The sequence below is a fragment of the Cydia pomonella genome, chromosome 1 (genome assembly GCF_033807575.1).
Source record: "Cydia pomonella isolate Wapato2018A chromosome 1, ilCydPomo1, whole genome shotgun sequence".
In the NCBI taxonomy this organism is placed as follows: Eukaryota; Metazoa; Arthropoda; class Insecta; order Lepidoptera; family Tortricidae; genus Cydia; species Cydia pomonella.
Window position 1 is genome coordinate 42,125,614 of NC_084703.1, and position 27,734 is coordinate 42,153,347.

Here is a 27,734-nt window from a genome sequence, read left to right on the forward strand (position 1 = left end):
AATTTTATGCTTTTGGGGTACAGGTCTAACAAATCCCCTTACCGCATGTAATAAAAAATATTTGTCGAAATTTGAACTTTATTTAAGTAATAGTTTTCAATAGAGTTGAATATCATATCCGCCATATATGGCTTCGAATGCGTTAAAGGGTTAAATTCTAAATTAGCACTTACCTACAGGTATTTTAACATAGAATTATGGAATTATGAAAAATAGTGAATTATGAATTTATGAATTTATGAAATTATGAATCATACGATTTGAACTTTGAAGTTCGTTGGGCACATGAGAGCTAGTATGGTGACCAGCCTTTCATTCACAAACATATACAAAGCAGGAAAAGCACGCTTCTTAACGTTAAGAATGCAACTTGTCTATACATATTACGTTTTATTTAGCATCCTATAAATGACAAATGTGTTAATTGTTTGTCTGCTTAGGTGGGCAAGCTGCTACGCCTGATTGAGCGGCGAGCGGTGACGATCAGGCTCCGGCGCGGCGGCAGCACGCCTGCGGTGCGGCGCGAGGACTCGGCGGACGGGCGCCGCGCGCGCACCAACTTCAGCTTCCGGCGCGTCTCCGAGGTCATGGAGGGCGTGCGCCTGCAGGGCATGCGCGCGGCCGCATCCAAGACTAGCTTGCACACGGTACTAACACAAAAGAAAAGAAACAGCAAGGCACGCAGGTTATTGGAGTAATCAACTACGAAATCTTCTCTGAACTGTCGCAAAAAAACAATAAGGAAACTAACTAGTAGGTATATAGTTGGAATATATGTGTGAACTTACGACGGGTCGATTAGTCCGTAACCACTGTTAAAGACTGGCATACAAGCGTGTTGGTGTCCCATTCTCAAAAATATAATATTTCATATTTACATATTTTTGTAAATAGTTAATGTAGCAAAATAACAAAAAACATATTAAGTATTTTTGTTATCAGGATGATACAACGAAAGCTCCAGAAGCTGCTGAGACTGAGGCCAAGAAGGAGCCCGTGCGTCAACTGTCAAAGTCCGACACCCCCTCGCCTTCGAACTTCGGCCTGCGCAAGCGACGGTGCTCCGTGGAGAACAAGTCTTCCGACAGCTCGGCCGGCTCCACCCCGCCCGCCTCCGGCGCCAGCACCCCCCTCAAGCAGTCCACCAAGCCCAAACACGAGATACCCATCATACGAACCGACTCCTCCGAATGCAGGCCGGAGAAAACGGAGGGCGAAGAAGAAGACCAGATCTTCGAAACTGGAGGCCCCCGCCTCACAGAACACGTCGAGATATGCCAAATGTTTTGGACTAAGAGCGTGCCTCTCAAACCTATCATACCATTCGACGAAGAGACAGAGTTCAAGTTAAACGAGAACCATAAGTATCTCAATATAAACGTGTGGGCGACCGTGGCGGGAGAAAAGGATGAGGTTCTATTGGGGTATTTGAACATTCCGTTAGCGGCGCTACTGTCAGAATGTCAGGACTCTACTGTTCCACATCATATGAAGCGATACCAATTTCTCCCGCCCGACGTCGATATAAAGTTTAGGTAAGGGTGAACTTTCATAAACTATAATAATTCCTACTATTATTATTATTTGTTTCATAAGATACATGATAATCTTAAATGTAATCGTAGTCCCACAAAACTCAAAAATGAGTTGGTCTGTGTGATCACCAGTCTCTAGATATTGTAATTAAAATTGTACAGTATAAGTATACAGTGAAAAAAAATACTAGTGGTACTAAGAGCAGAAGAATTATATCTATCTACCTGATGAATGCTACGACGTTTGTCTTTTGAACTAACGCTTAGAAACGGATCGATTGAGGAGCGAGTGTTAGACTTAATAATACGTGGGTTACTCACGTATAATTAAGTCGAACAATCGAACGAACATTATTTAAAATAATCTTAAGACGTTTGCCTTGTTTGCAGATCTTTAAACCCCGTTCAGAGTAGCCCAAATACTTCCACGCGCTATCATCGATTTGAAAACATGATCTCGTTCAGACTAACGCTACCTGGCTAACACATACGACATTTGAAACGCACCCGTCATACCATAATTATACCATAAACATTAATTTGACCGGGGCTGTATAATACTCAGTTAATACAATTGACGACCAGTTTGGCCTAGTGGGTAGTGACCCTGCCTACGAAGCTGATGGTCCCGGGTTCAAATCCTGGTAAGGGCATTTATTCGTGTGATGAGCATGGATATTTGTTCCTGAGTCATGGGTGTTTTCTATGTATTTAAGTATTTATAAATATTATATATGTCGTTGTCTAAGTACCCTCAACACAAGTGTTGTGTAATACTGTCCTATAATATTTATTATTTATTTATTTATTTACAATTATATTCGACAGCAAAAGCCACAAGCTGTCGTCTCACGCCGGCTTCGAGCCGTGCCTGTGCTTCGGCGACGCGCTGGTGTGGTGGGAGTGGGAAGGCGCGGGCAGCGCGCGCCACGCGCCTCGCGCTCCGCCCCGCGACGTGCCGCGACCGCCCAAGCCTGTGCGTGCGGCGCACGACTTCGTGCGCACGCACTTCCATCGCTCGACGCAGTGCGATTTCTGCAACAAAAAGGTGAGAGATAATCGGAAATATAGCAATAGTAGAGGACGGCGTATGAGCCCAATTCCAAAGGATACCCGCAAATCGATGTACAGTTCAGACATTTGAACACAAAAACAAAATGTTTGACTCGCAGTTCTATGTGGAACGCTTTTAAATTTAAGAGTTAATAAAAAACGCCTGTAACATTTAAAAAATACAAATATGCGGGATGTAACGATGATGGTTATTTATTTTGTTATTGGTTGGGCCGATATGATGTTGAGATTCATCAACTGATGAGTAAAAATTGTGCAATTGACAGAAAAATAAAAGCGACTGCAAGGTTAGTGGTTTTGACTTGAGTTAAATCGGGTAAGAATATGAATTTGTTGTCTCACGTACATCGATTATAAAATGCCTATACATTTACATATATCTAAGGACGGGCCTTACCTACGGGCAATAAAAATGGGGCCAGGCCGCGTAGCCAACGTGCCAATCGTTAACGTTCCGTAGCGTAACGTAGTCTTTTCTCTCTATCACTCTTCCATATTAGTGCGACAGTGACAGTTGCGTTTCGTTCGCTACGGAGCGTTAATGATTGGCACGTTGGCTACGCGGGCAGTACAACGGTGTCACGCACACTCAATATAAGCCAATCTGAGTCTAACGCCACAACGCGATTGGTTGATGAGCTCGCATCACGCGCATTTGTACCCGTACCATGAGTCACGGACAGTGTCAAAACTGACATATATTTAGGTACGCTATCGAGAACGTAATTTACTTTCTATACATCTCGCTCGCGCTTATATGCGAGTACGAGCGAGATGCATAGAAACGTTCCGTTCTCGATAGCGTTTATGTCAGTGCCGAACTGGTGGTATAATGGTAGTGGAACTGGTGGTATTATAGCCACATTGGTCGCAACTAGTTACGTTAGACTTCACGATCGGCTCGAATTCTTGAGTGACGCCACTGAATTAGCACCATTCTTAGTGTCTGTAAGGCATGTCCTTAGATATATGGCACATTCTTATGACTCGGACGAAAGTACAATAGATGGACGGGTCGATCGACGGGGCACGGGGCAGCCCTCAAAATACCTCGTCCATCTATTGGTCACTTTCTACACTCTTCAACAATATAATATGTAGTTATACAACTACTGAGGATCGAATTTTGTTTAGAATATTGATAAATGCCTGAGCTTTTTCGCCCTACCAAAGGAAGAAGGGCATTCGAAACTTGTATTACGTATAAAGCTCCTTAATTGGCATACTTAATCCTGCCCCGTAACATCTTATAAAAGGTTTACTTTAGCCTTGATCTGATACATGCTTTATGTATTGAATTTTCACGGTACTCAAATTTTCTTTATAGAATCAAAAATTGACAGCCAAAATATCGTACTGGTCCTTAGATCCGATGATTAACTTTCACCCTTTGCAGATATGGCTCAAAGACGCAATGCAATGCCGCAACTGCGGCCTGTGCTGCCACAAGAAGTGCGTCACCAAGTGCCAGGAGTCTTCGCCGTGCGTTCCGAAGCAAGGGCATGGTAAGTTCACATAGGTATCTAAATAACAATTACGCTTTAAGATCATCTAAATGTGCTAATGTGAAGGGAGAGCGAAAGAGGCAGACTACAAATGAAAAAACGTGATCACTTTTAAGTTTCAAAGCGGCCGCTAGAATGTACCAAAACGTAAGCTTAGCGGTCTGGAAAATACGAAGCGCTGTATTCAGAAAATACGGTTATACCTTGGAATATAAATACAATTGACAACATTCCTATTTTGGCCGCGGTTTTGGTATTTGACAGGCACTTTTTGACCGCTCTTGGCGCTAAAACAAAGAACCACAGCGCTAGGGACAACTATAAGGGTTATGGCGGACGCTGTCAAAGGCACCCTCACAGTTTCAAATAAGGTTTACATTAGCTCGCTTGCGCCCGGGACTTTGGCATACCATTGACGTTTTTGTTTATGACATAAAGCGTTGATAAGGTCAAAAATATTATGATAAATTAACTGATAGACTACTATTACGTTAGGCTAAACTATGATTTTTAATGACGGAACATCTATCTTAAATTTAGTGCTTCACAAATGGGTTATGCATTCATCTTAGATAAGACCCCGACCTAATTACTCTACGTTCTCATTATGTAACGTAGTTCCTAATCAAGAGAAAGGTTGCAAGAAATCCATAGGATGCTGCAATCACTAAGGAAGCAGGAAGCGGCACTGCGGCAGTCCGTTTTAGTTTTATTTTAGTATTAGTCAGTTATTTTATTTTATTTTAACTTCTAAACTTGTAGCCGCTCACAAAATTCACTCGTATGTTCCACATTACATTAAAATATAGCTATTTTTTAAGTAAAATTACTGTGACATTGTTGCCATTTTTGCCGTTTTGGCTACGGAACCCTAAAAATGTACCTGGTAGGTTTGATTTGATTACGACCGTCTTTATTGTCATAGCTTGAAATCGAATGACAAGAACAAAAGTCTCTTCTGAGGGTTCCGTACCAAAAAGGTACAAAAGGAACCCTTATGGTGCGACTCTGTCCGTCCAAATTTGGAATAATTATGAGAAACGCTAACCCAGACACATTCAAAGTACCTACTTGTTTAATAACTATGAGAAAGAAATGCCCAATATAAAGGGGGGGGGGGGGGGGGGGGGGGCAAAATTTCAAAGTCTAGTAGTGTGGAGTATCATTTGAAAGAGCTCAAATTGACCATTTCAAAACAATTTTTTTATTATTTTTTAGTAGTGGAAAAATAATATTTATGAAGGAAAATGTGAAAAAAATACCATTTCTCCCCCCCACCCCCACCCTTTATCTCCGAAGTTTACCGAAGAAAAATTATGTTTTTTTTACATACTATTAACATTACTATAAATTTTACATAAAATTAATAATCAGACCTCTATCTTGATAACTTTTTTTAATTAACAAAAAACATACCCGAATTTAGTTTGCAATTTAACCAACTTTACGTGTGTTTATTACACTTGTAATTTCTATGAGATTACATTAAAGGCACCTTTTTTTCAAATAAAATAATAATGTTAGAAATCGGTTCACATGATAGAAAATTATCGTCAAAAAACCAACATGCGTGCATTACAGGGCACATAATAGACAATTTGCCACTAGATGGCGCTATACACAAATATAATTAGTACCTCTGATCAAGTCTGTCGCCTTTATAGTTACACGAGATAATTCAAAGTTTGTACGGAACCCTCGGTGTGCGAGTAAAACGAAACGGTTTTTTTTACTTACTTCGCGAATCTTCAGCGCTAAGCTTTTATATGCCGGAACGTGGATCCACGTGAGTAGGTACTTTGAACTCTGAGGGCCTATCTTTTTGTGAATTTGTGCTAGTTTTAAGTGATAATAATATGTCGTTACCAATCAGAAATAAATATATCCAATCTAATCTAATTTATCGCGATTTTTTTTTCTTTTTTCGTTTTTCGCGGTAAGGCCTCTGAACGGATGCTCGTTTCAGCGTACAAGAGGTTAAGTCAGTGAACCACAATTATTTTTAATACTGGAGTAACCGTCCAAAAAACAGGAAACATAATCTCAAGAACCAGATGAGTCGCTCAAATTTACCGCCGCTCACTGTCAACGCCTCTTCCGACGAATTTACCAAAAATTTAGATGACACAATTTCTTTGTTATTCACTTGGCAAAAATATATGTTCCACAAGCGAGGCGAAAACTGCATTTTAAGCAATAATTTCCAAAACTGACAGACACACATTTAGTTTACTTGAAAGACGATCTTAATCTAAAGTAATTAAGACATATTTTTCCATGATGCTTCTGGGTATAATAGGAGTATGCGAAGGTTATGCGTAGATTTCCTGAAAATACGATTTATCATGATCCCGCCTGGCGCGTGTAACCTCTGAATGAGGTCATGAGTAAGCTCGGTTCCTGATAGGTACTGGTAGGTAAGCTATCTGGTTCAAACAGACTTGTGTAGTCTATTTAGGTACTTTATTATCTATCCCAGACCTTTATAATAAACAGAAACAATAGAAAGTCCCGTTCAATCACTCAACTTTAGTACAAGAACTTTGTTAAACTAAAATTGGCTCAAATTTATTTTTTAAGGTTAATAATTACTGATGAATAAGTAAGGTCAAATAATTGTATAATAACTAAAGTCTCGGATCGAAAATACGGATCTCGGATCAGTGCGGATTGTCTTAAAATAGTCCGCACTTATCCCAAAATACCTTATAACAGTTATAACACAAACTTTCATGACATCGCCACAATGCAGTGTGCATCTTCTTTCAAGATTCATTATCTGCCTAGTGCCTACTGTAACACAGATGCCTGTAGTACCATTTTATGGGCGACCTTTTGTCCAATGAGGAAATTATGACACTTCCATCAATGTCGTTATCTCCAACTCCATTTACTCCAACTCATTTTATTTTCACCTAAGTACGGTAATTTCCGAGCATAAAATATTTTATGTTTACACTTATTTATGCGCCATAATACCGAGTACGGACACTCACTCTCGAATGTACTTTGTTGTTACCTACAATAAACTTTACCGAAAGCTACAGCAGACAACACAACAACAAGGTTTTCCGTACATGTTATAGTTCTGAGTATGACCTTACGAATTCCATCGGAATTTCTTGTTCGAAATCGGGCCAACCGCCAAATATATCTAACGATGTAAATGGCAAAACGGACGATGAACTTCGGAATTAATCTAGAATATTTAAATTTGTATAAGCATTTGTTTTATAAAATATACTTAAACTGTTTTGTGGTGATTCCTTGATTAGTCTTTACCCTAATCGATATCGGGTTATAATTGTTATAAATGTAAAAAATTTAATGTTTTTAATAAATCAATATACATATTGCGCTGCGATTACGCCTATCGGATCGGAAAAACAGATGATCTTTATCGATCATAGCATATCATATTGTTTTATTCTATGTTGCATACCTAAAAAGATTATCTGTCGGTAGCAAAGTTTGTTTAATTCTCGTGCCTGGTTCAATCTTCCAATCTTTCGCTTGCTCGGCTATTAATATTAGAACTTTGCCTCTTTGTAAAACAAATAACTGTTTCCGTCCCTATTAGAGTAAATAGTTTATTTCTCGCTCTTTGAAAATTCACTATTTCCTGCTAACTAAACCACGCACTCGAAACGTGGGTATTGCGTTGTTGGAGATTTATTACATTTCGAGTACAACGCAATCTATTCTCAAGTGCATATGAATAAAGAACGCATTACATTTATAATGACGGCGAACGCTCCTACGAAACATGGACACGTGAAAGTCGCAGATTAGTACGGCGCGGTCCGTCAAAATAGTGCCGCAACAGTGTAAGTTCACTGCGAGTTGTTGTCATTAATACGATTGATTACACGGTTAGTTTAGCCTATATGTACAATTTTTTATGTGCTTAGGTATTGTTGTGGCCCACGGTTGCTACAACAAAAGTATAAAACTAAAATATTAAAATGATATTCAAGTCGTATGTCAGTAAAAATATATCATTGTTATCTTACAGATAGAATTGCGAAATAATCAATCTTAATTCGAAATAATTATAAATTTCATATAGTTTCACAAAATGTATATTGCAACATGACAGAACATAGAACGTTTTATCCTGTCATGCAGATATCGATAAAGAGACGCTGAATAAGGGTCATCACATAATCAAATTGACAGATTTTGTTAACATTAGACGTATAATCTAAAAGTTTTACGATGGTTGTTCTCATTTAACTATTAATAATTAACATATATTTTAACTAGAAATTTATATAAATAAACGATTTAAATTGAAATCATGGTTGACCTCAAAAAGTGCAAGATTACGAATAAATGAAAGTAAATTGGTAAATTGCTTTATGTAGAAACATTTTCTCGGTAGTAAAACAACTAAGTACCTACACTATACACATTTCATGATTTCGTGTGTAATTTTAATGTGTGGGTTAATCAATTAGTGCTTGCGTTTATTCTCCCAAATGTCACCGCTGGCTCTTTCATCGCTGTCGCCAGTTATTGCGTGAAAATTGCGAATAGTAGAATACGTGTGATTCGACGCGACGCGGAAGCTAGTCATACGTTCCCCTTTACAATTTGTACGAGGTGATGCTACTTTTGCTAGCTAAAGTGATTTGACTATAACTATCTTTGTTGGAAAACCCATATTTAATTAGAAGAATCGTATTATTAATAAGGACAATCGATGGAATTTAGCACGCAATACCTATGTCAGACAGGTTTTGAAGTTCTGAGTTCTATTTCTGTTACTGTACTATATCCATTTTGCTTCTTCAAGTAACTAGGTACCTTAAAACACAAACGCGTCTAAGCTTAGGGTAGTCCTAATTATCGAAAATCGAAGTTTTAATTGTTTACAAGGCATTCCTTCGCGTTGGCAACCAAGTGCAAAGAACCAAGCATAGGCTTTGATTAATCAACATATCTCGTACTTACTAAAACGATTTTGACACAGCCTTATTCTGTCTAGATTCGTTGACTAGCGGAACGATGGCGCCCCCGGAGCTCATCATGACGGAACCGGATTCCAACGTGGACCTCGACTCTGATGACGAACCGGAGAGAAAAGACTCACTCGACGTTCATGAAGAAGGTTAGTAACAACCTCAAAACCGCTCAAATGATGGTCAAGAAATAGATGAGGGCACATCTTCCATTCAGTTGGTCCAAAAACCTGTAAATGCAAAATACTGAATTTCGAACAGTTCCAAACAGTCAAATTAGGAGGCGCATTCAAACGTGCGACTTAAACTGATCTTTATACGATATACATGCATTACAGTTACAAGCGCCCTTCTTACGTGTAGTGCATACCACTAAATTTGAAAAAATTCTGTCATTCCTCGAATTTCGAGGTGCGTGGAAGCTCAATTACTGTAACAAAGAACTTGATAAACAGCCCTCTCATTCGACAGCCTTTATGTTTTATGGAAGCGGTGCCCTCTAAAGTGAGTAAATTGCTGGTTTTACTGTCATTCACATTATGAATGCGATTTATTTTTAATTTGTTTTGTGCACAGACGAATTATTCGAATGCTGACGAACGGGGCACATATTTTAACAGATCCGGACTCTTCCAACACTTACGAACACACATACAGGTTTCTATACATATGTGTCAGACGTGTTTGTGAGCGGCATCCTACTCCGAAACCCCTTTGTTCGTGCCGTATGATTTGTCTTGAGACTGCCATCTAACACCTTGTAGTACACCTGGGTACCTGACCTTAGCTATTTTGGACTGTCATTACAATACCAATGTTATAATATCCATGTTAAAATAAAATACAATGTTTACTTCATGTATTGGTATCACATTTAGTGCGATATGTTTGTGGTGTATCGAGCATCTGACAAACGATGACTCTGACAAACGTGATACTACTCAAATCTGCCTGGCTATCGCTCGAATTTGCAAGAGTGACAGAGAGGCAGATATCAAACTGACCTTTCGATTTTCGGGTTAAGCCTTTTGAAATATCTTGCGCTAATTGTAACTACCAAAATCTACGTGCTAAACAGCTGTATTTTAATTTTAATATCAGTATAACTCACGATTTACATAATCAGTGTTCCATTTGTTTTTTCAGTTCCTATTATACTAATTCCACTCCCAGTCACCATATTATAATGATATACAACTTTATTCTTGTGTGTATTGACTTGAGAAATCCTTGCATTTTATCGTCCCAAATTAACGCTCTGGTTAACATTGTTTCCAAGGATTGCAATCTTATTTATGTGCATAGTCATTTCATAAACTGTACATACACATCTCTATTAAATAATTAGCCTACATTTCTCTAACTCACTTATTGAAAATCTACTAATTAACTGTTATATAACATGCGATACGTATAATCTGATTTGTATAAAGTTATGCAAGTCATTAGTTCAAACGCTTATTGAATTTCGATTGAAACATTTATTTGTTTACTTTTTGTTCACGTGTCAAGGTTGTATTACAGGTTTGTATTCATTTTTAACTACAATATAATAATAATTTAAGTATATATTCAAATAGGCACACCTAGTTCGATTTTTGCTCGTGGGACACCATTATTTTATTATACATACATGTCATACATGGTGTTTTTATAAAACTCCGTTAACTTCGGCGTATGTAGTACATTTAAGGTAACTCAATGACATAATTAATGTTGCATTCAAAATATTTAACTGCTGCATATAGCGTTGTTGTAACACTGGCATTATATTAAACTTAACTAAACAATTGAAAACTATACATACCAATCTCATTTCGAATTTCGAACATCGTTAGCCGGAGATTGTACCTACTTGCGTTTAGTAGCAAATGTATGAACTTGTACTATACACATACATATCATTATTAAGAACTAAGGCACGCACAAGATGTACACACTCTAAGATGTAAGGCGCTGTAAGGTGTACATACACGCTCGTAAGGGCTTTATTAATTATCTTGAAAATTTTGTTATTCAGAATTACCGGTTTCTTTGAGAAATTAACATACTTTAAGCTCAGAAATGCACCCTTGAAAGTAACAGAGTTAAAAAAACACGGTGTATTTAAGTAACAAAGGGCTGCAAGATAACGATCAAAGACCCATTAAATGCATGAAATGTGGCTTAAGAGGGATTCTCCATTGATTGAGAGCACTTCAACTAATTATAGGAGCCTAGAGCCAATGCCAGATTTAGAGGTCTGGAGGCCTCGGGCAATAAAGGAGTGGAGGCCCCCTTGCCCCAAATTTTTTCCAAATAAAATGGAAAATTTTCCGAATTCTCTATTCTGGAGGCGCCTCTTTTGTGGAGGCCCGGGGCAGTAGCCCCGGTTGCCCTCCCCTAAATCCGGCCCTGCCTAGAACCCCGTAGCCGTAGGGTGCTGCCGCCACACTAACTGATCTATCATCATATTGCTTAATCCACTCGACCATTCAAATTGTTGTTCCTTTTGCTCATTATCTTTTGTTATATATACAAATACAAATACAAGTTAAGCCTTACTCTCGCATCAGAATTTGACTTAAGTACGCGTAGATACTTATATAAATAAAACCATTAATAACATAAAATGCATATTCATACACATGCATGTTTAATATCTCAAGATGCAGACGTCGAGAAACTCTTTCTAACAATTCTGACCGAGCGGTTATTTAATCTGGCTTAGGGCCACTTCCACCAATCCTGGGTTTGCCACTGACTCGGAGTTTACCGTTAACCCAGGATTAAATTGTACTGGTAACTCCGGGTTTAACCGGTTAACCTCGAGTTGCGAACCTTGGATGACGCAACTGGCCCTTAGCTTACAGTCCAGGCAGTTGACACAGAACTAACAATGCCCTTGGGTGCTTCATTATGTCCAAGTGACGTAACAAAGCTATATTTTATGAACAGACTATACAATCAAGTTTAAATTAAAGCAGAGAGAATTGTCAGCAGATAAATACTCATCTCAGAAACACGAATTAAATCCTCATCATGTTCTACTTAAGGTCTTTGAGATTTGAAATTCTAAGTCTAACCTCATAGTAGCTCACAATCTCACATAAGTATTCTATAATTAGGTATATTATAGAGGTAATAAAATACAGATACGATATCTCCCTTCGTCTATCTTTAAATCCGGGTGTGTCCTGCAATGGTTAGAGCTCAGTGTCCGCTGGGCATGGTATTTATAAAATATAGCGTAATTAAGACAATTGTATCCGCAGCAAAGCCATCATGCGGTATAGAAATATTCCTGCTGCCCAAATGTCGGCATGAACATAATTGCAACTATATGACGTTTGATCTTCTTTGTCATTAACAGTGATCGAATTTCCCGGTGCAACACTGGGTGAATGACCTCAAACATACTAATAAGGATATACCCCGGGATTCCACAACTTATATTGTTGAATAAGTTACTGGCTATATTACATTCAGTAAATTTTAGTAACATTTTGTCGCGTAAAATAAAATTTCACAAACATAGGTCTAAAATGCACTTTAAAAATTAGTAGCAAATTATGCACAAAAGCTAAAAATATGAAAATTGCTTCTTAAAATCTGCAATATCATGTTTGAGGGCTTAGAGCATTTAACCAACCGAAGTCGCCTTAAGAAATTTCCCCTCTGTCGTAAACCTCGGCCAATGGTCATATTCACAATAAGTATGAACTTATTGTAAGGACTAATTGTTATCTGACATGGCTACATTTGACGTGCCCCTCCTCTGCAAAAAATCGGCAGACTGCTTTGTTCAGAAAACTCCAGTTGGTTAAATGATTTATGTTTGAGGGAAAATATCGATTACTTTTTTATATTAAACGTACAAAAATATAAGAAACATGATATATGCGGTCCCGGGCACGCACTTCCATCTCACTCACGCTTACGCTTACGCGCAGTGAGAGAGAGAGAGAGAGAAAAACACGAACTTACTGGGTCAATGTAAGAGCAGAAGCTATCACCGGTGTATGTCTGTAGGTGGCGGGGCCATGAGTGCGCTGGTGGCGGGGCTCCGCCGCGCGGGCTCGGCGCACTCGCTCTCCGCGCCGAAGCCCTCGGCCTCATCGCGCTCCCTGCCGCCCTCGCCCAGCCACACTCCCAGGTGACAACGCCTAAAGATGGGCTCATGTAGATCGGATCATGTTCATTTGAATCAAGGGCCGGTTGCACCAAACCTCAGACCATGTTCGTTACTTGTAAACTTGGGTTATCTATGGGATGAAAAGCTGCCGCAGCCATATTTGGTCGTTGATTGTTGGTGCAAGCCGCCCTTTCAATTTCATCTAACGCTAGTGATGTGAAGTGATATTGTAAATATAGCCGGTCAAATAAGTCTGTCATTAGAAAAAGGCGCGAATTTCGTATTTTCTATGAGACGCCGACAACCCTTATCGACTACATTTTTTTTTAATTTGGCGCTTTTTTTCTACTGACGGAAATGACTTGAAAGACCATAGGTAGTATCCACGCTAAGCATTTCCACTGCAACGTAACTTTGAAGCGATAGCTTTGAACAATGACATGGTGTATGAATTTAGCGCAGTAGATTAAAGAAAAGTAGCTGTTTATCATGTATACGCAGAGGCAATTAATGATTAATGAATGAGTGACACGTCGTCGTATAGTCATGTGATTAAAGGTTAGATTTGACAAATCTGCGCGTCATCATGGATGACACCAAATAATTGAAGCTAAGAAATTAAGTCAATATGAAGTTTCTTGATTGGCCTTTATTAATCAATACGTATGTAGAAAAAAGCAGCCAGTTTATTTATTGCTCCACAAAGTTGTGCCTTCCCTGAAACTAGAACAGGAACTTGCTAAACTCGAGTTCTGAACTGGGCTAGCTCCTAACAAAAGAATGTGCTCGTACTCGTATTGATAACAACGCAGCCTGGTATTGTCTCTGGAGACATATATTGTAGGTGTAATGCACAAGACTGGGAAACCACATCCCACTAGTCGTGTCATCTACCTACCCACTCTTTGTGAAACATTTATCTACTCTTTCGTTATGATTATGATTGCTTGCAAAATATATTACTCCGGATATATATTACATCCGGATGCGGTCCGGAAATCCTAAATTTCGGCCTAGGGCTGTAATATATTTTTGCAATAAAATCATAAAACTTACATTAATCACTGGGTATACATTGTCTAAAAATATAATAGAGCGATATACCCTAGCTCTCAATACTGTATTCATTATTCAAAGGTAGCAAGTAATGCTGTTATTGAGTAAATTCGAGTGTGCATGGCCAAGGAACGGCAATTTGCCACAAAGTCATTTTAAATTCGGCGAGTAACCAAGTACATAGTGTCAACAGCTCTATAAGTAACTGTAATAGTGTGACTATGTATCACCAAAGATACATTGATTGAGTAATATGTGTAAAATCTAAGACAATATCGTGGTTCGAATTTGACAAGTCAACGAGATGGCGCTGTACAGCTCCACATATTTTGCGGCAAATCTGGCTGTCAAAAGTTGACGTTTGACATTTCAGTGACCACAAAACATATAGCGTAGTACAAGCGCGTATGTCAAACTAAGAGGCACGTTTTTTTCTTAGACTTTATCTCTCTATTACAAGCAATATGTGTTGTAAGATTGATTATACTAGGTATCTAAGACATGTACTGATTTAATATAATGAACAAGATATTTAGGGGAGGGAACAATCAAGTAGAATTAATTTGGGCATGCTCTTGTATGATCCCCTATGGGATGGGTGTTCTTTTTATGATACATATTTGCTTTAACGGCTTCAGGTTTGGGTGGCACCCGTTTTCCTTGGAAGATACTCATAACTATTTTGTTCCAGAGTTTAACTTTAAAGAGGTTAAAGGTTTCCGAAATTTTCTATTTGTGTTTCTGGTAGGCATAGGGCCTTTTTTCTTTAAGAAAGTTCAAATTTCGCTATCTAATGACATGAGCAGACTCTAAACTAAAACAATATGAAACCCGTTTTGTTTATACATCAGGAGAAATTATATTAAATTATATTGTGTTCGTATTGCTTGTCGTTATCGTTCATTCATATGAGTAGATGACATTTCACGTATCTAATCTATATAGTAAATGAAATGATTTTTACATACATTTCATGCTTTTAAGCTAACCATTCACATTATTCTTATAAAGTGTATTTTTTTAATTTGATATCCAGTTAATACTAAGACAAGAAAGAATCTCTAAATTCGCTGTTTCTGCAATGCGAGAGATCTTCTTTAGTTCTAATTGTGTGGTTGTGTAACTTGTGTATGTGACGCTTGACTACAAGGATTGATGCTTAACTTATTTTGCAGCCTGTCTTGTTTAAGCATCCACATTTTTACGTACCACTACGTTGTACAATAAGGTTTTAAAACTACAAACCTGTTTGAAAATTGTAATGCATATTGTACATTCCACGCTTTTCACAGCATAATGCCTTTAACGTTTTGAATTATCTCATAAGAGCCATTTACACCCGAAGCGGTGTAAGTTCCAGATTTCAGAATTTAACACTTTTATAAGAAAAATTTTTGGGAAAGGGAAGAGCCAATTAACGATATTCTAACGGGAGTTTAGCATTCCACGCTTTTCGCAGCTTAATGTCTCATCCAACCATGACACGCAAGAAGCAGTTATCCGGAAGCGACGGGAGATCTGTTTGGCAGTCGCAATGGCACAACATGTTGTAATAGTGTTTTTTTCATATTTTAATCATGCTATACGCTTTTGCAGCTTTATTTTCTTAGAAGGATCATTTCCATTTGTTACGAGTATATTATATGATTTGAGAGACATTAATGTGACTGAATAAAGTAAAACGGTTTTTTTAGATCTAAAACAAATCGGATGGTCCTTTAAAACGACTTCTTTTTCACAGCTAATGCGATTCGGAAGCATCAAGGAGCTACGAGAAAGGTGCAGGCCCCTAAAGTTTACGTGTTTTATTTTCGTTCTGTCATGCTTAACGCTTTCGCAGCTTGAATTCTTTAAGCGGCCTCATTTTTCACGTACAGCCATGACGCGCAGGAAGCAGTCCCTGGAAGCGATGGGGAACCCGTTCAGCGGGTGCGGCGCGGCGTGGCTGGCGCGCGGCGGGGTGGACGCGATGCTGGCGCCGGCCATGCGGAGCTCGCTGCCGCCGGACGCGCTGCTCGCGGCGGCAAGGGAGTCGGCGCCTGAGCTGGCCGCTAGGCTGTCGCCGCCGCAGATCCACGAGATGGTGGGTACCGGCTTGTAGCGGTCTTGGGGTTACCCAATCCGATTGATACTTGAGCGCGAGGCGCGCTCAACCTACACGACGGTGGGTACCTAGGTACTTGTAGCCGTGTCCGAAGGCAATTGACATTGCCATTAAAGAAATTAAAAACATATAGATTTTCTTGTTTTTAATACCTGTACAAAGTCAAGGGGAGTCCGAAGAAAGCTTCCTATGGGAAGCTGAATCCAAAAATGGTTGTGAACCCTGCTTATTTATTTCTAGAATAGTTATTTCAATATTTAATAACACATAACCAATAAAAGCGCGGTCGAAAGTTATATAATAATATCAGATTTTTTCCGGTTCCGGGTTTTAGCATTATTTTACCCCAGGTAATTTAATTTATTTCTTTGACTTTAATGATGTGCATGGTTGCAGTTAAGCGCGGTCCGCGCCGAACTGACGGCGGGCGGCGACGGCGGCGGCGACGCGCGCGCCTGCGCGCTGACGGCGCTCATGCTGCACTGCTGCGCCGCTGCGCAGCTGGCGCAGCACGACCAGGCCGCGCCTACCACCTAATCAAATATATATATCATTACATGGCATGAGGCTCTTTTATTGAACACTCTCAAACTACTTGCTTTTAAAGTACCCAGAAGAAACCTAACAAATGAAACAAGCAAAACTTACTGTTCTTTATGTCCTGCTACCCTAAGGTTGTCTGGAAGAGATCGCTTACATCGATAAGACCGCCTGTTGCTACCTTTCTTTACATTGAAAATCTGTTTTCTTGTGGTGCAATAAAGAATATTTACTTTCTTATGGCACTGTCCACAGGCAAGGATCGGTTCGGAATCGGGATTTTGCAAAAACCTAAAAAATTACCATACCTATATTTCGATATATTTTATACTCCAAATGTAGGACTCAGTTGTGTTTTTAGATAACGACTTCGTATTGTTAGATTACCCAATTAGAAATGAAATAATTAACAAAGAACGAAAGAATATCGTTTTCGTTCCCATACAAAAAATGCCGGTTTCCGATCCCCAGGCCACAGATACATTATTATCACTGCCAAGATTACCAAATCCTTGCGATCTTAGCGTGGTTAGTGTCTACATTCTAAAATAATAAGGCTCCCGTAGTCGGGTGAAAAGAGAATCAATGCTTTCTTGTCTTCAATCGATACAGCTAGTCCGGTTATCCATTGAAATTAACTGAATAATGTCATTAATTTTCATACTTAGTAAGAGTATCGTGTGTGTGTGTGTGCGTGTGATATGCGCTGGTGGCCTAGCGGTAAGAGCGTGCGACTTGCAATCCGGAGGTCGCGGGTTCAAACCCTGGCTCGTACCAATGAGTTTTTCGGAACTTACGTACGAAATATCATTTGATATTTACCAGTCGCGTTTCGGTGAAGGAAAACATCGTGAGGAAACCGGACTAATCCCAACAAGGCCTAGTTTACCCCTCTGGGTTGGAAGGTCACATGGCAGTCGCTTTCGTAAAAACTAGTGCCTACGCCAAATCTTGGGATTAGTTGTCAAGCGGACCCCAGGCTCCCATGAGCCGTGGCAAAATGCCGGGACAACGCGAGGAAGAAGAAGAGTAAGAGTATCGTGTCATATCACTGATATGCAAAGCACCGCATAAATATGATTATCTATTAGTAAGTAGCTTTTGTATGCGATCATGTGTTCGGTGATATCATCAAACTTGTGAAGATAGGAAATTGCTTCTAAAACTAACATAAATAAACTACAAAACTTACCAACTGTACCTAGAGTTAGACCAAGATAACTCTGCAACGATTATGATAGCACAGAATGGCACAGACTGACAAGTGTTATTAATTACGTCTTACTTTCATAGAAGTTTGACATTTAAAATAACACTTCCACAATCTGGGCTATCGAAATCGCTGCAGACTTATCTAGGTCTAACTCTATCCTAAGTATGTAGTCTAAACACGCGCTAGTAAGTCCGGCCAAGTTTGATGAAAAAGTGGGTTTTACATTTTTTACCTTAATTTCAAGAGAAGGTACCTTATTACCTAACAAGCGGCCGAGGTATTAAAAAAAATATCTGAAGAAAGACTATTATAAAGACATTAAGGGCCTGTTTCACAATGTCCAAGTACAGTATTGGATATGTAATTAACAAATAAATTAACTGCCGGATAAAACTACCTTAAGTTCTAAAGGTATTTATCTACCAGTTAAGCTTATTTGAAGATTGTGAAACTACTTATTTAGGACTTTACTTGGACATTGTAAAACAGACCCTAAATGATATTTCATGTTAAGTACAGTCGAGTTCATAAATATGTTTACATTTTTTCACCTTATTGCAATGCATTAGGTGAAGAAATGTACACATATTTATGAACTCGACTGTACCTTGGCCGCTCCGAAATGTCTCATGGCAACAGTACAGCCGCACTAAACTACACAGATAAGGAAATATTATAAAAATATTTCATTTACTTAGGAATCGTATTTTCCAAAGTAGGTACTGTTATCTTATCAAACTATGAAGTCGAAAATCCATCCCAAAGAATCGGCTCCAAGGTCGGACTAGTTCCTGCCGTTTCGGTCACCTGCGTCAAACAGATCTCCTAATTCTCCCGATGTCAGTTTTATGTATAAAATACGCCCTTGGTACTTTAAAAATAAGGTTCACATTTAAAAATATGAAAGTAGAGATACGATGTTGTAAGAGTAACCGAAAGATAAATGCGTGACGGTTACGAATGTAATGGAGGACTATTAATAGATACACAACAACGCCAAGCGACCGAATAGTAAACAGCTGTGAACCAAATTAAATGCGGAAAATTGAATAATCAAAACAAAAACATTATATGTAGAAGTAGAACGCAAATATTTTCTCGGTCCTAAAATTCCACTTTTTATCTAGTTTTTAGTACCTGTTTACTGCTCAGTGAAATTGCCAAGTATATGACGAATTAAATAGACAGAATCATTAAGATCAATTTTTTTCTTAGTGACTATAGGACAGTCACTTAACTAAGAATAAATATTTTTTTAGACTACAGATTTTTTGGTTCCAATGTTCTTTGAGAAGCAAGAATAACAATATCTGGTTTCAACTTTCAACGGTAAGTAGGTATTATGAAATACACGTAGTTACACAGATACTTACATATGTACAGTACCCCTAGTGTAAGTTTTATCGACATCATAACGTGACGAACGCGTTTGCGTTAAGTGTCATTTTGTATAGGATTTTGAGTTTCCAAAACGTCCCGCTTGGCGCGCTCTTTCTAAATCACATACAAAATGAGACTAAACGCAAACGCGTACGTCACGTTTCGAAATCGAATTTATTTACACTAGGGGTACAGTTATTGATTACTAAAACTATTTATAATCCTTATATACTTAGTTCTGATATTGTTGTAGTCGGGTAAAAACTATCGGTAATATACCGACTCAGAAATATTACCTCCAATGTTCTAGGCAAGAACCGCTAACCTTGCTGACTCCATACAAGAGGATACAAGTTTTAGAAAGATCACTGACAGCAATACAATACCATATACAGTGCAAATTATTCGTACACAGAGGCCGTCCGGTCATAACCTCAGCATTGAAAAACCTCATATCTCACCGAAATCACCGTTGGACCTGGATAATATCAAAACAAAGGAAGCACCAAATTCAAATACGGCTATAAAGATCAACCCGCAAGACATTTTAAAACTTCTTTAGACATACATAAAGATGTAATTGGTGTAAAAACTCTCGGGATCAAAGAACCATCGCTAACTGCGTCGGAGGTGCTGGCTCGAGTCCAGGATGTCCTGAAATAGCACAAAGGATCGACCTCAAGTTCCGCGCCGGTGAAAAACTCCGCCGAATGTCAGTGGTCGCGTTGGGCGGAAAATTTGGTGCGTCATTGACCGCTCTGGCTCGAAAGCTCACGCAAAAAGGTAGCTGGTTAAAGTATGCAAATGTTAATTCTTACACCGCGTCCATAGCGTGGTTTTATATAACATGGTTACCATACGGTAACCTCGTAGCCTATTGTGCAGTATCTTGTGTTACGTTACGTTCTCGAGTTAAATGGACCGGTCCGATTCAAGAAAATGTTTAGAACGGCTTTAGGTACGCCTTTTCTGTACGCAAAGATCTAATTAATTATTTACTATTTATAACCTAAAAATCTAAATGAAAACCGGATAAGTTCGAGTCGGACTCGCCCGCTGAGGGTTCCGTACAAATTTAATCTTTTTTTTTCATTCCTTTTATTTTTTACAAAATAATAGGTTTTGAGATTTTTCCCTGTAGGTACTTGTAATGATAGACAATATTATTTGCCAAATTTCGTAGTTTTAGATCAACGGGAAGTACCCTATAAATTTTGATGCCCTGAGAGTGTCGAAATATAGGTGCGTTTAATGCGGTATAACTGCCGAATCTTTTTTTCACGAAACTTTGAAAATAAAGTTTAATATTTTCACAGTGTCAGGAGACTGTAGACCTGTCTTTTAATTTGAACTCGATACCTCCACGCGTTCCCGAGATAAAGGGTCTTCACAGACAGACGGACGGACAACAAAGTGATCCTATAAGGGATCCGTTTTTTCCTTTGAGGTACGGAACCCTAAGAAGAAGTTTTTGCGCCTTGTCATTACAATACTTTGTCTTTAATTGCCAAAAATTTTCAATGTTTGATATTTTTGCCTCTGAACTATTTTTTTACTTGTCATATATTGTTAAAGATGTTCTGGTAATTCGTGAAACGGAAAATGACTCTTGCTCAGGCCTGACGTCGAGCCCGACATCGGGCCCGACAGGCATGTGGGTGTAATTGATCCTTTAGGAACTACTACGACATGGCAATGACATTCTTTTCTTGGTCCAGGTAGGTACCTCGCAGGGTTACGTTACGACTCGTGTTAGTTTTAATTACAACTACTTATGATGTGTTACTCACTTCCGCTTTGATTTTTTTTTTTAATTAAACAACCATAAGGACCATAACAAACGTTAGACCTAGTACCTAAGGCATCTACAGGATCATATACATTGTGTAAATTCAATACGGGCGGTGAATACTCAAACGGTGGTTAGCAAAAATACAATTAAAGTATTTATTATACAAAATAATTCGGCCCGCAATGTAAATCAACCACATCAACACGCAAGTTATGAAATACGAGCTTTTTAAAGCAACTGTCAACGCTTATTGACAGTTACTATTAAAAGCTCGTATTTCGTAATATCATGTCATGTTTTGTCTTGCAATGTTTGCAGTACCTACATTGCTTCTCTGTAAATTTTCAAAAATTAATTATGGAGTCATAATTAAATGTAACTTATGAAACCTTCTTAATTAATGATTACACGGATAAATTCTATAACTGGTTTAATTCATCGCCCGTATTGGATTTACACACTGTGTAGAGCGTAATCATGAATGACAAACGCTTGGAACAAAATTACGGTAAATCCGTTGTTTTCAATAAAACCGTTTCATATGCCTATCAGGGGGCCTAGCCAAGTAACAATCATTGATAGAAAACGCCGATTGAAAGTGAAAGAATGTATGGAAATGATCACGTGAGTTTTCGTTGCATCGTCAACCCGTACAGTTTTTCTTTTCGATCGACTTTATCAATGTAAAATTGTCATCTTGGTTACGCCCCCAGGTCAGAATTATATTGATTATTATATTAATATACCACTGCAATAACACACTTCTAACTCATACAATAAGTATTAATATATAGTAAGTATTAATCGAAGGAGCGCAGTTTTGGCAATCGGGCAAAAGTGATCAGGATCGCTGACCGGGATTGCTCATATCTTCCTTAGAAACTACAGCCTCAGCATAAGCATGGGTAAAGCCGAGCGGTAAGGAGTATGGGTTTCAAAGTTGTGCTTCAATTTGTCATTGTCAATTGTCTAAGAGACATGTAGAAGCCGTTGTATTTTTAGTACCTTTCAGGGGTTCCTAAACTGTGCGCCGCCACACCCTGATGCGCCATAGATCGTAAAGAGGGGCGCCGTGAGGCAATCCTCCTCACCATATACTAATTAGGGCGCCGAGATTCCATTTTAAACTTGCTACTGCACCGCGGACTGGAAAATATTGGGGACCCCAAGCTATAGTAATGATGACGCTATTTGAGAGGATTATTTCATCACAATCTAGCGAAGAAAATAATCTCAAGTGGATTCGGAAGTGCAGTCGTGTAGTCTGGCGTGTAATCTCTGTGCTACTCCACATGCCTACTTCATGGCACACTCATTAGTACGTGCTCACGGTCCATTTATAACTATGATACAAAATTCACGCAAAATCTTACAATGAATCATTAACGATTTCACAAGAAATACGACCAAACAAGAGAAGTTCTTTAGTGAAAACAAAGAAATGCCTTTTTAGGGTTCCGTACCCCAAAAGGAAAAAAAATAGTACCCTTATAGGATTACTATGTTGTCCGTCTGTCTGTCTGTCAATACCATTTATCTAGGGAACGCGTGGAGGTATCGAGTTGAAATTAAAACCATAATATACTACAGTCCCTTGAAACTGTGAAAATATCAAACTTCTAAGTTGACGTAAAAAAAAAAGACACTAGACTCTCAAGGGAATCAAACTTTGTAGGGTACTGTATAATTTATAGTTATAGGTGACCAAATATATTTGTATTTTTTTTTTAAATGTATCTACAAGTTTGTACGGAATCCTAGGTGGGCGCGTCTGACTCGCCCTTGCCCGGCTTTTTGTATAAAGCTACGCAATTTCCTCTTAGAGATTTTTACATAATGTGTACTATGGTAAAGAAACACAAAAGACTGAATACGTTTGAAACCAAGCTAGAAATTTTTTAAACGGGTATCTTAGTTCCAAAACAGTAAACCGTTTGTATTTGCTATTTTCCTTCCACAATTTACCAGACAAAGATACAGATAATGGATTTTACAATGTACCTAGAGTACATCACTTAATCCGATTAGTTTCAAAGAAGAGTTCACTTGTGCTGTAGGTAAACCACACAAAGGAGGAATATTCGCAAAGGCAAGTAAATACGAATTGGAAGCACTCTGTGGCTAATGTTAAATTAATAGTGCATTTGTATAATAAATAAACCTACTCGTGGTTTACTCGTATATTTTAAGTTGAGTTAGCTAAAGCCCTGTTTAAACATTGATTAGTGTTAAGAACGACTTCATACATTTGCGTTTAGTAGCAAATGTGTGAACTCGCACTTTTCACTTATCAGTGTAAACAGGCCCTTACTCACACGCAACACACATGAATTTGTATTAGTTTCGCGAAAAGTTAACAATTGAAACATAGCATTTACCTTCATGCTTTAATTAATCAAATTAAGCCCAGATAAGTCTATTGCATTTTTATTTATTCGTTGATCGTAGCATTTTTTTTGGAAATCGAGTGTACTTAAATCTTTACCTACAGTTGACGAACGGAAATTTTGGATATTTTGGCGCGCCATCGGCTTAATAGGTAGGGTTACTACCCACTACATATTATATCAGATAGGTTGTCTAGTCAATATTTGTTTTATCCTACCTAACTACATAAAAGTATCTATATAGGTACAAGATTATCTAGGTAAGTAAAATTAGCATCTGATTACTTTGCCCCACATGTGGATAAAATGCAACTTTCTCATTCGTTTTTAAACAATGAAGAGGGCCTTTACCAGTTGGTGTAGTGAAAATGTATTTTGCATCCGCGGAAAACTGGCAATCTCTTCTGTGGTTTTCGCAACTAGGTTATGTAAATACATAATTCTAAACATCAACGAGGAAGAATAATCCCAGTATAGAGGTCGCAATGTGTTAAATTTAGCAACACAAGCATTATACCACGGGAAAATTTGTAAACTTTTTCGATCGTAAATAGAGTGTTAAAATTTATAGGGTTGTTTATGAGTCTGTAAATTTCAATGGTTCTGCGCAACTTGTAGTGGAAATGTAGATGATAACGATCTAATTCACTAGATTTATCAGTGGCGATACCCGTGACGCAGTTATGGTGGTGTTGATTAATAGATACCTACATACGTATAGAAATAACAACGTCTGTGTGTGGTGCCTACTTACCTAGTCCCATAGGATGTAATCGCATCGCGAATATTGTTTAATAAATTGAGCCGATTTCGACTGGAACGTTTATAGGCGCGGCGATGGGTGAGTATTGAGTTGATTTCTGAATTCTTTCTCAATTGCAGGTTATGGGGCAAAACAAGCAATCCTGTGTGCTATAGCACACAGCATGGCACAGCAGATGCTAAAGCATCTCAACAACAACTAATGTTGTTTGCAGCCGACTGTATTATACATTTCAGTTATATTCTTTATGGAGTATTGTATGTCTGTCAAATGGTAAGACATATTATCTGATCACAGACAAGAAAAAACGAAATTAGCCTACAGGTCATTACTGTAACTGTACTGAATTCGCAGTCAAGTAGCCTTAGCAGTGTCAAGCTGACATATTCGCTAACGCCTGCGTAACTCACTTTATATAAGTACAACTCGCTCGCACTAATATTCGAGTACGAGCGAGATGCATAGAAAGTAAGTTACGCTCACGCTAGAAAAAATGTCTATGTCAAAATGGTGGTAGCCGTCTAGTCTTTTTCTTTGGCTCTCATTGAAACGTTAGGTATGTATTGTATCTAAACTACTTACCTTTATTAATCGATAGTGTTCACAACAGAGAGGATACATACGAAAATTGCTCAAGACTATTAGCAAATTTTAACATTTTGTATTTAAAATTAACCAAATAACAGCTACTAGGCCTGAAACCGAATGTCTTTTTTGTTCCAATTCATGTTCGGCGCTGAAAAATGCGAAATTAAGGTAAATATATATTGAATTGATTGTCGGGCGGTATGTGTACGCGAGTCGAGGCCCAATTGCGAATCAATTCCGGTCCGCGTTCTGTTTTTACTCTCACTTGTTTTGACGCGGTCAATTTAGAACCAACCGGGAAACATTTATAATTATACTGTTTTAGTAAACACTTGCCTAAAGCCTAAAGTAAATACGGACGGAGCACGGGACTCGGGAATATCATCTGGCAAATTTTCAAGGTTCTGCGTATGAAAATTTGCGTCTCTCTTTGGCAAATGGCGGGCGGTGCGTTCAACGGACGACACGTAGACGTCAAGGTTGGTGATTGACGCAATTTAGCTATGGGAGACTTGCGTTCGTCCCATCTCATTATTAGTTGAGTATTATGAAATGGAATTTCTAAAGGAAATGCTTATGTCTGCCAATATACAGATAGGCAATGACACGCTGGCAGCTACCCCTGTCGGCCGGCACACACTTATTATTTTTAAGAAAAAAATAAAACCGATGGTTCATTGAAAATGTTCTAACAGACATCGGTGTCCTTAACAGCGTGATCTACAATAATTTAACAAAACCAAACAGATGACATATTGAGAATTTATAACCCTTAGCTTTATAACTGACTAGGCGAATACTTAGAAAACAACATGCAAAAAAAATGTAGGTAGTTATGTAATACGTATATGAAGAAACAAATTTTAAAGATGCAAAACAAAAGAAAAAAATATTTAGGTAAAATTGTTAAATATTAGTAGTTGGTACCTATTACTTACAACAGTTTCAATTTAAGTAAGTATATTTTCCGCACAAAAAAGCAAAACTGCAGGATGCCCTAATTAGGTACATAGGGAAATAAATATTGATTTGAGCCAGTTAATCTGACGAACTGTCTGGGCCTTGATCTAATGAGGCTTTCATCACGGCCCCGGTTTCTCGGATCACGAACTCTGCCTCCTAATTTAAATAATTCAAGGCCGATAAAGTTCGTTTTTAAGGGACTGTGTCATAAAATTAAGAAAGTTAAATTTGTAACAGAATGAAATAAACGTGTAGCGGCCCATCAGCAACAATACATATACATTTTGACCCTTTTCCTGGTGCTAGGCCCGAAACTTACAAAAAGTTGGGAAAGTTCACTGAAAATTCAGGAATGTTTGTAACTAATTACTCAATTATTCAAACTTTATTACAATACAATCTCGTAAAATATTAGTAAAATAGTAACTACTTATGGCAAGGTATCTCAAAAGATACATTACTTTCAAGATAATTTTTCAATGTTTCATGTTAACAATATACAATGTGAAAATCCAATACGGAAGATAAATTAAACCAGATATACGGCCCGAATCGAAGAATGATTAAGACACGTTTAAGATCTTGGAAAGATTTGTAAAAGATCGATTACTAAACGACATGTCAAAATTGACGTTTATTTCGATTCCGCTGCTACGACATTTCTAACGTCAAGTGACATTGGTTGCCCGAATCGAGCTGCTTCTGTCAATTATACGACATACAAACGATATCTAAATGAGGACTTATCTGAACCTGAACTTATCGTATACGTATCTCATCCTTCGAATCGGGCCGATAGAATTTATCTATGTAATAATTAGTTAATAAGTTTTTTTTTTAAGTTACACTTAATTATGACACCACAATTAATTTTTGAAAATTTACCGAGCAGCAATGTTCTGCAAACATTACGAGACATAACATGACATGACATTACGAGATACGAGCTTTTTATAATAACTGCCAATAAGCGTTGACAGTTATTTAAAAAGCTCGTATCTCGTAAACTGTGTGTTGATTTACATTGCGGGCCGATTTTTTTTTTTTGGTTAATAATTTCAATGTATTTCTAAACAAAATATACTAATAAATATACTTCTTGGGTCCAATGTTAAATGCACTTAAATATTCGGCCGTATTGAATTTACCCACAGTGTAATAATTTAGGTGTAATAGTGATGCATAATTTGAAGACATAAACACATACCACATATTCAACTTCGTGCGTGACTACATTTACTGCATTCAATGAATAGCGTAGCTCTAATAAATAGCAATTAAATACTCCTAACTGCGTTGTAAAAACGGACCACGACCAATTCCTAGTTTCATCATTTTGTCCCTCAGTATATTCTAGAATTACGGGAAAAGCCCAGGAAATACGCTTCATCGACCTCAAAGAGAATACGCGACACGAAGCAATTAGGGGCCACGGGACGAGCTGCACAGCTAGTGCGCTAAAACCTAGTACTCACGGGCCTCCTTCAAAAGCAAGTATTAGGTCCGACTAAGACAAAATCCAATAGAAAAATGGCCAAATAGTTCATTATTAAGTATTGCCGGTAATGTGAAAAAATATATCAGAAAAGACCTTTCCATTTCCTAGAGTTTTGTACTTGTAAAACATAAACATTTGAACACTTTATGTTATAAACACAAAGATCACTGAAACGCCAAGATCTCGGGCGTAAGCGAGCTAATGTAAACCTTACCTGAAAGTGTGAAGGTTACTTTGACAGCGCCCGCCATAACACCT

The 27,734-nt window shown here is 38.2% G+C and overlaps 1 protein-coding gene and 1 long non-coding RNA gene across 5 annotated transcripts in view; one reads left to right on the forward strand and one right to left on the reverse strand.

Annotated features, from left to right (window-relative positions):
• The window catches only part of LOC133524060 (PDZ domain-containing protein 8), a 67,391-nt gene extending 50,476 nt beyond the window's left edge, over positions 1-16,915 (forward strand). The window contains exons 8-15 of one of the 4 annotated variants that reach the window (XM_061859869.1): positions 441-647; positions 943-1,535; positions 2,364-2,583; positions 4,006-4,114; positions 9,105-9,227; positions 13,090-13,213; positions 16,126-16,331; positions 16,749-16,915. In XM_061859869.1, the coding sequence (XP_061715853.1) occupies positions 441-647; positions 943-1,535; positions 2,364-2,583; positions 4,006-4,114; positions 9,105-9,227; positions 13,090-13,213; positions 16,126-16,291 (1,542 nt within the window). In that variant the 3' untranslated portion in view covers positions 16,292-16,331; positions 16,749-16,915. The other 3 variants (XM_061859859.1, XR_009800320.1, XM_061859877.1) reach the window with 3 other exon arrangements.
• LOC133524078 (uncharacterized) lies at positions 2,430-27,064 on the reverse strand. The gene is made up of 4 exons (XR_009800322.1): positions 25,010-27,064; positions 16,505-16,885; positions 13,045-13,223; positions 2,430-2,570 (listed from the first exon to the last, which is right to left on the reverse strand). It is a non-coding gene; the product is annotated as an uncharacterized LOC133524078 (long non-coding RNA).
• Between the last annotated feature and the right edge of the window lie 670 nt (positions 27,065-27,734).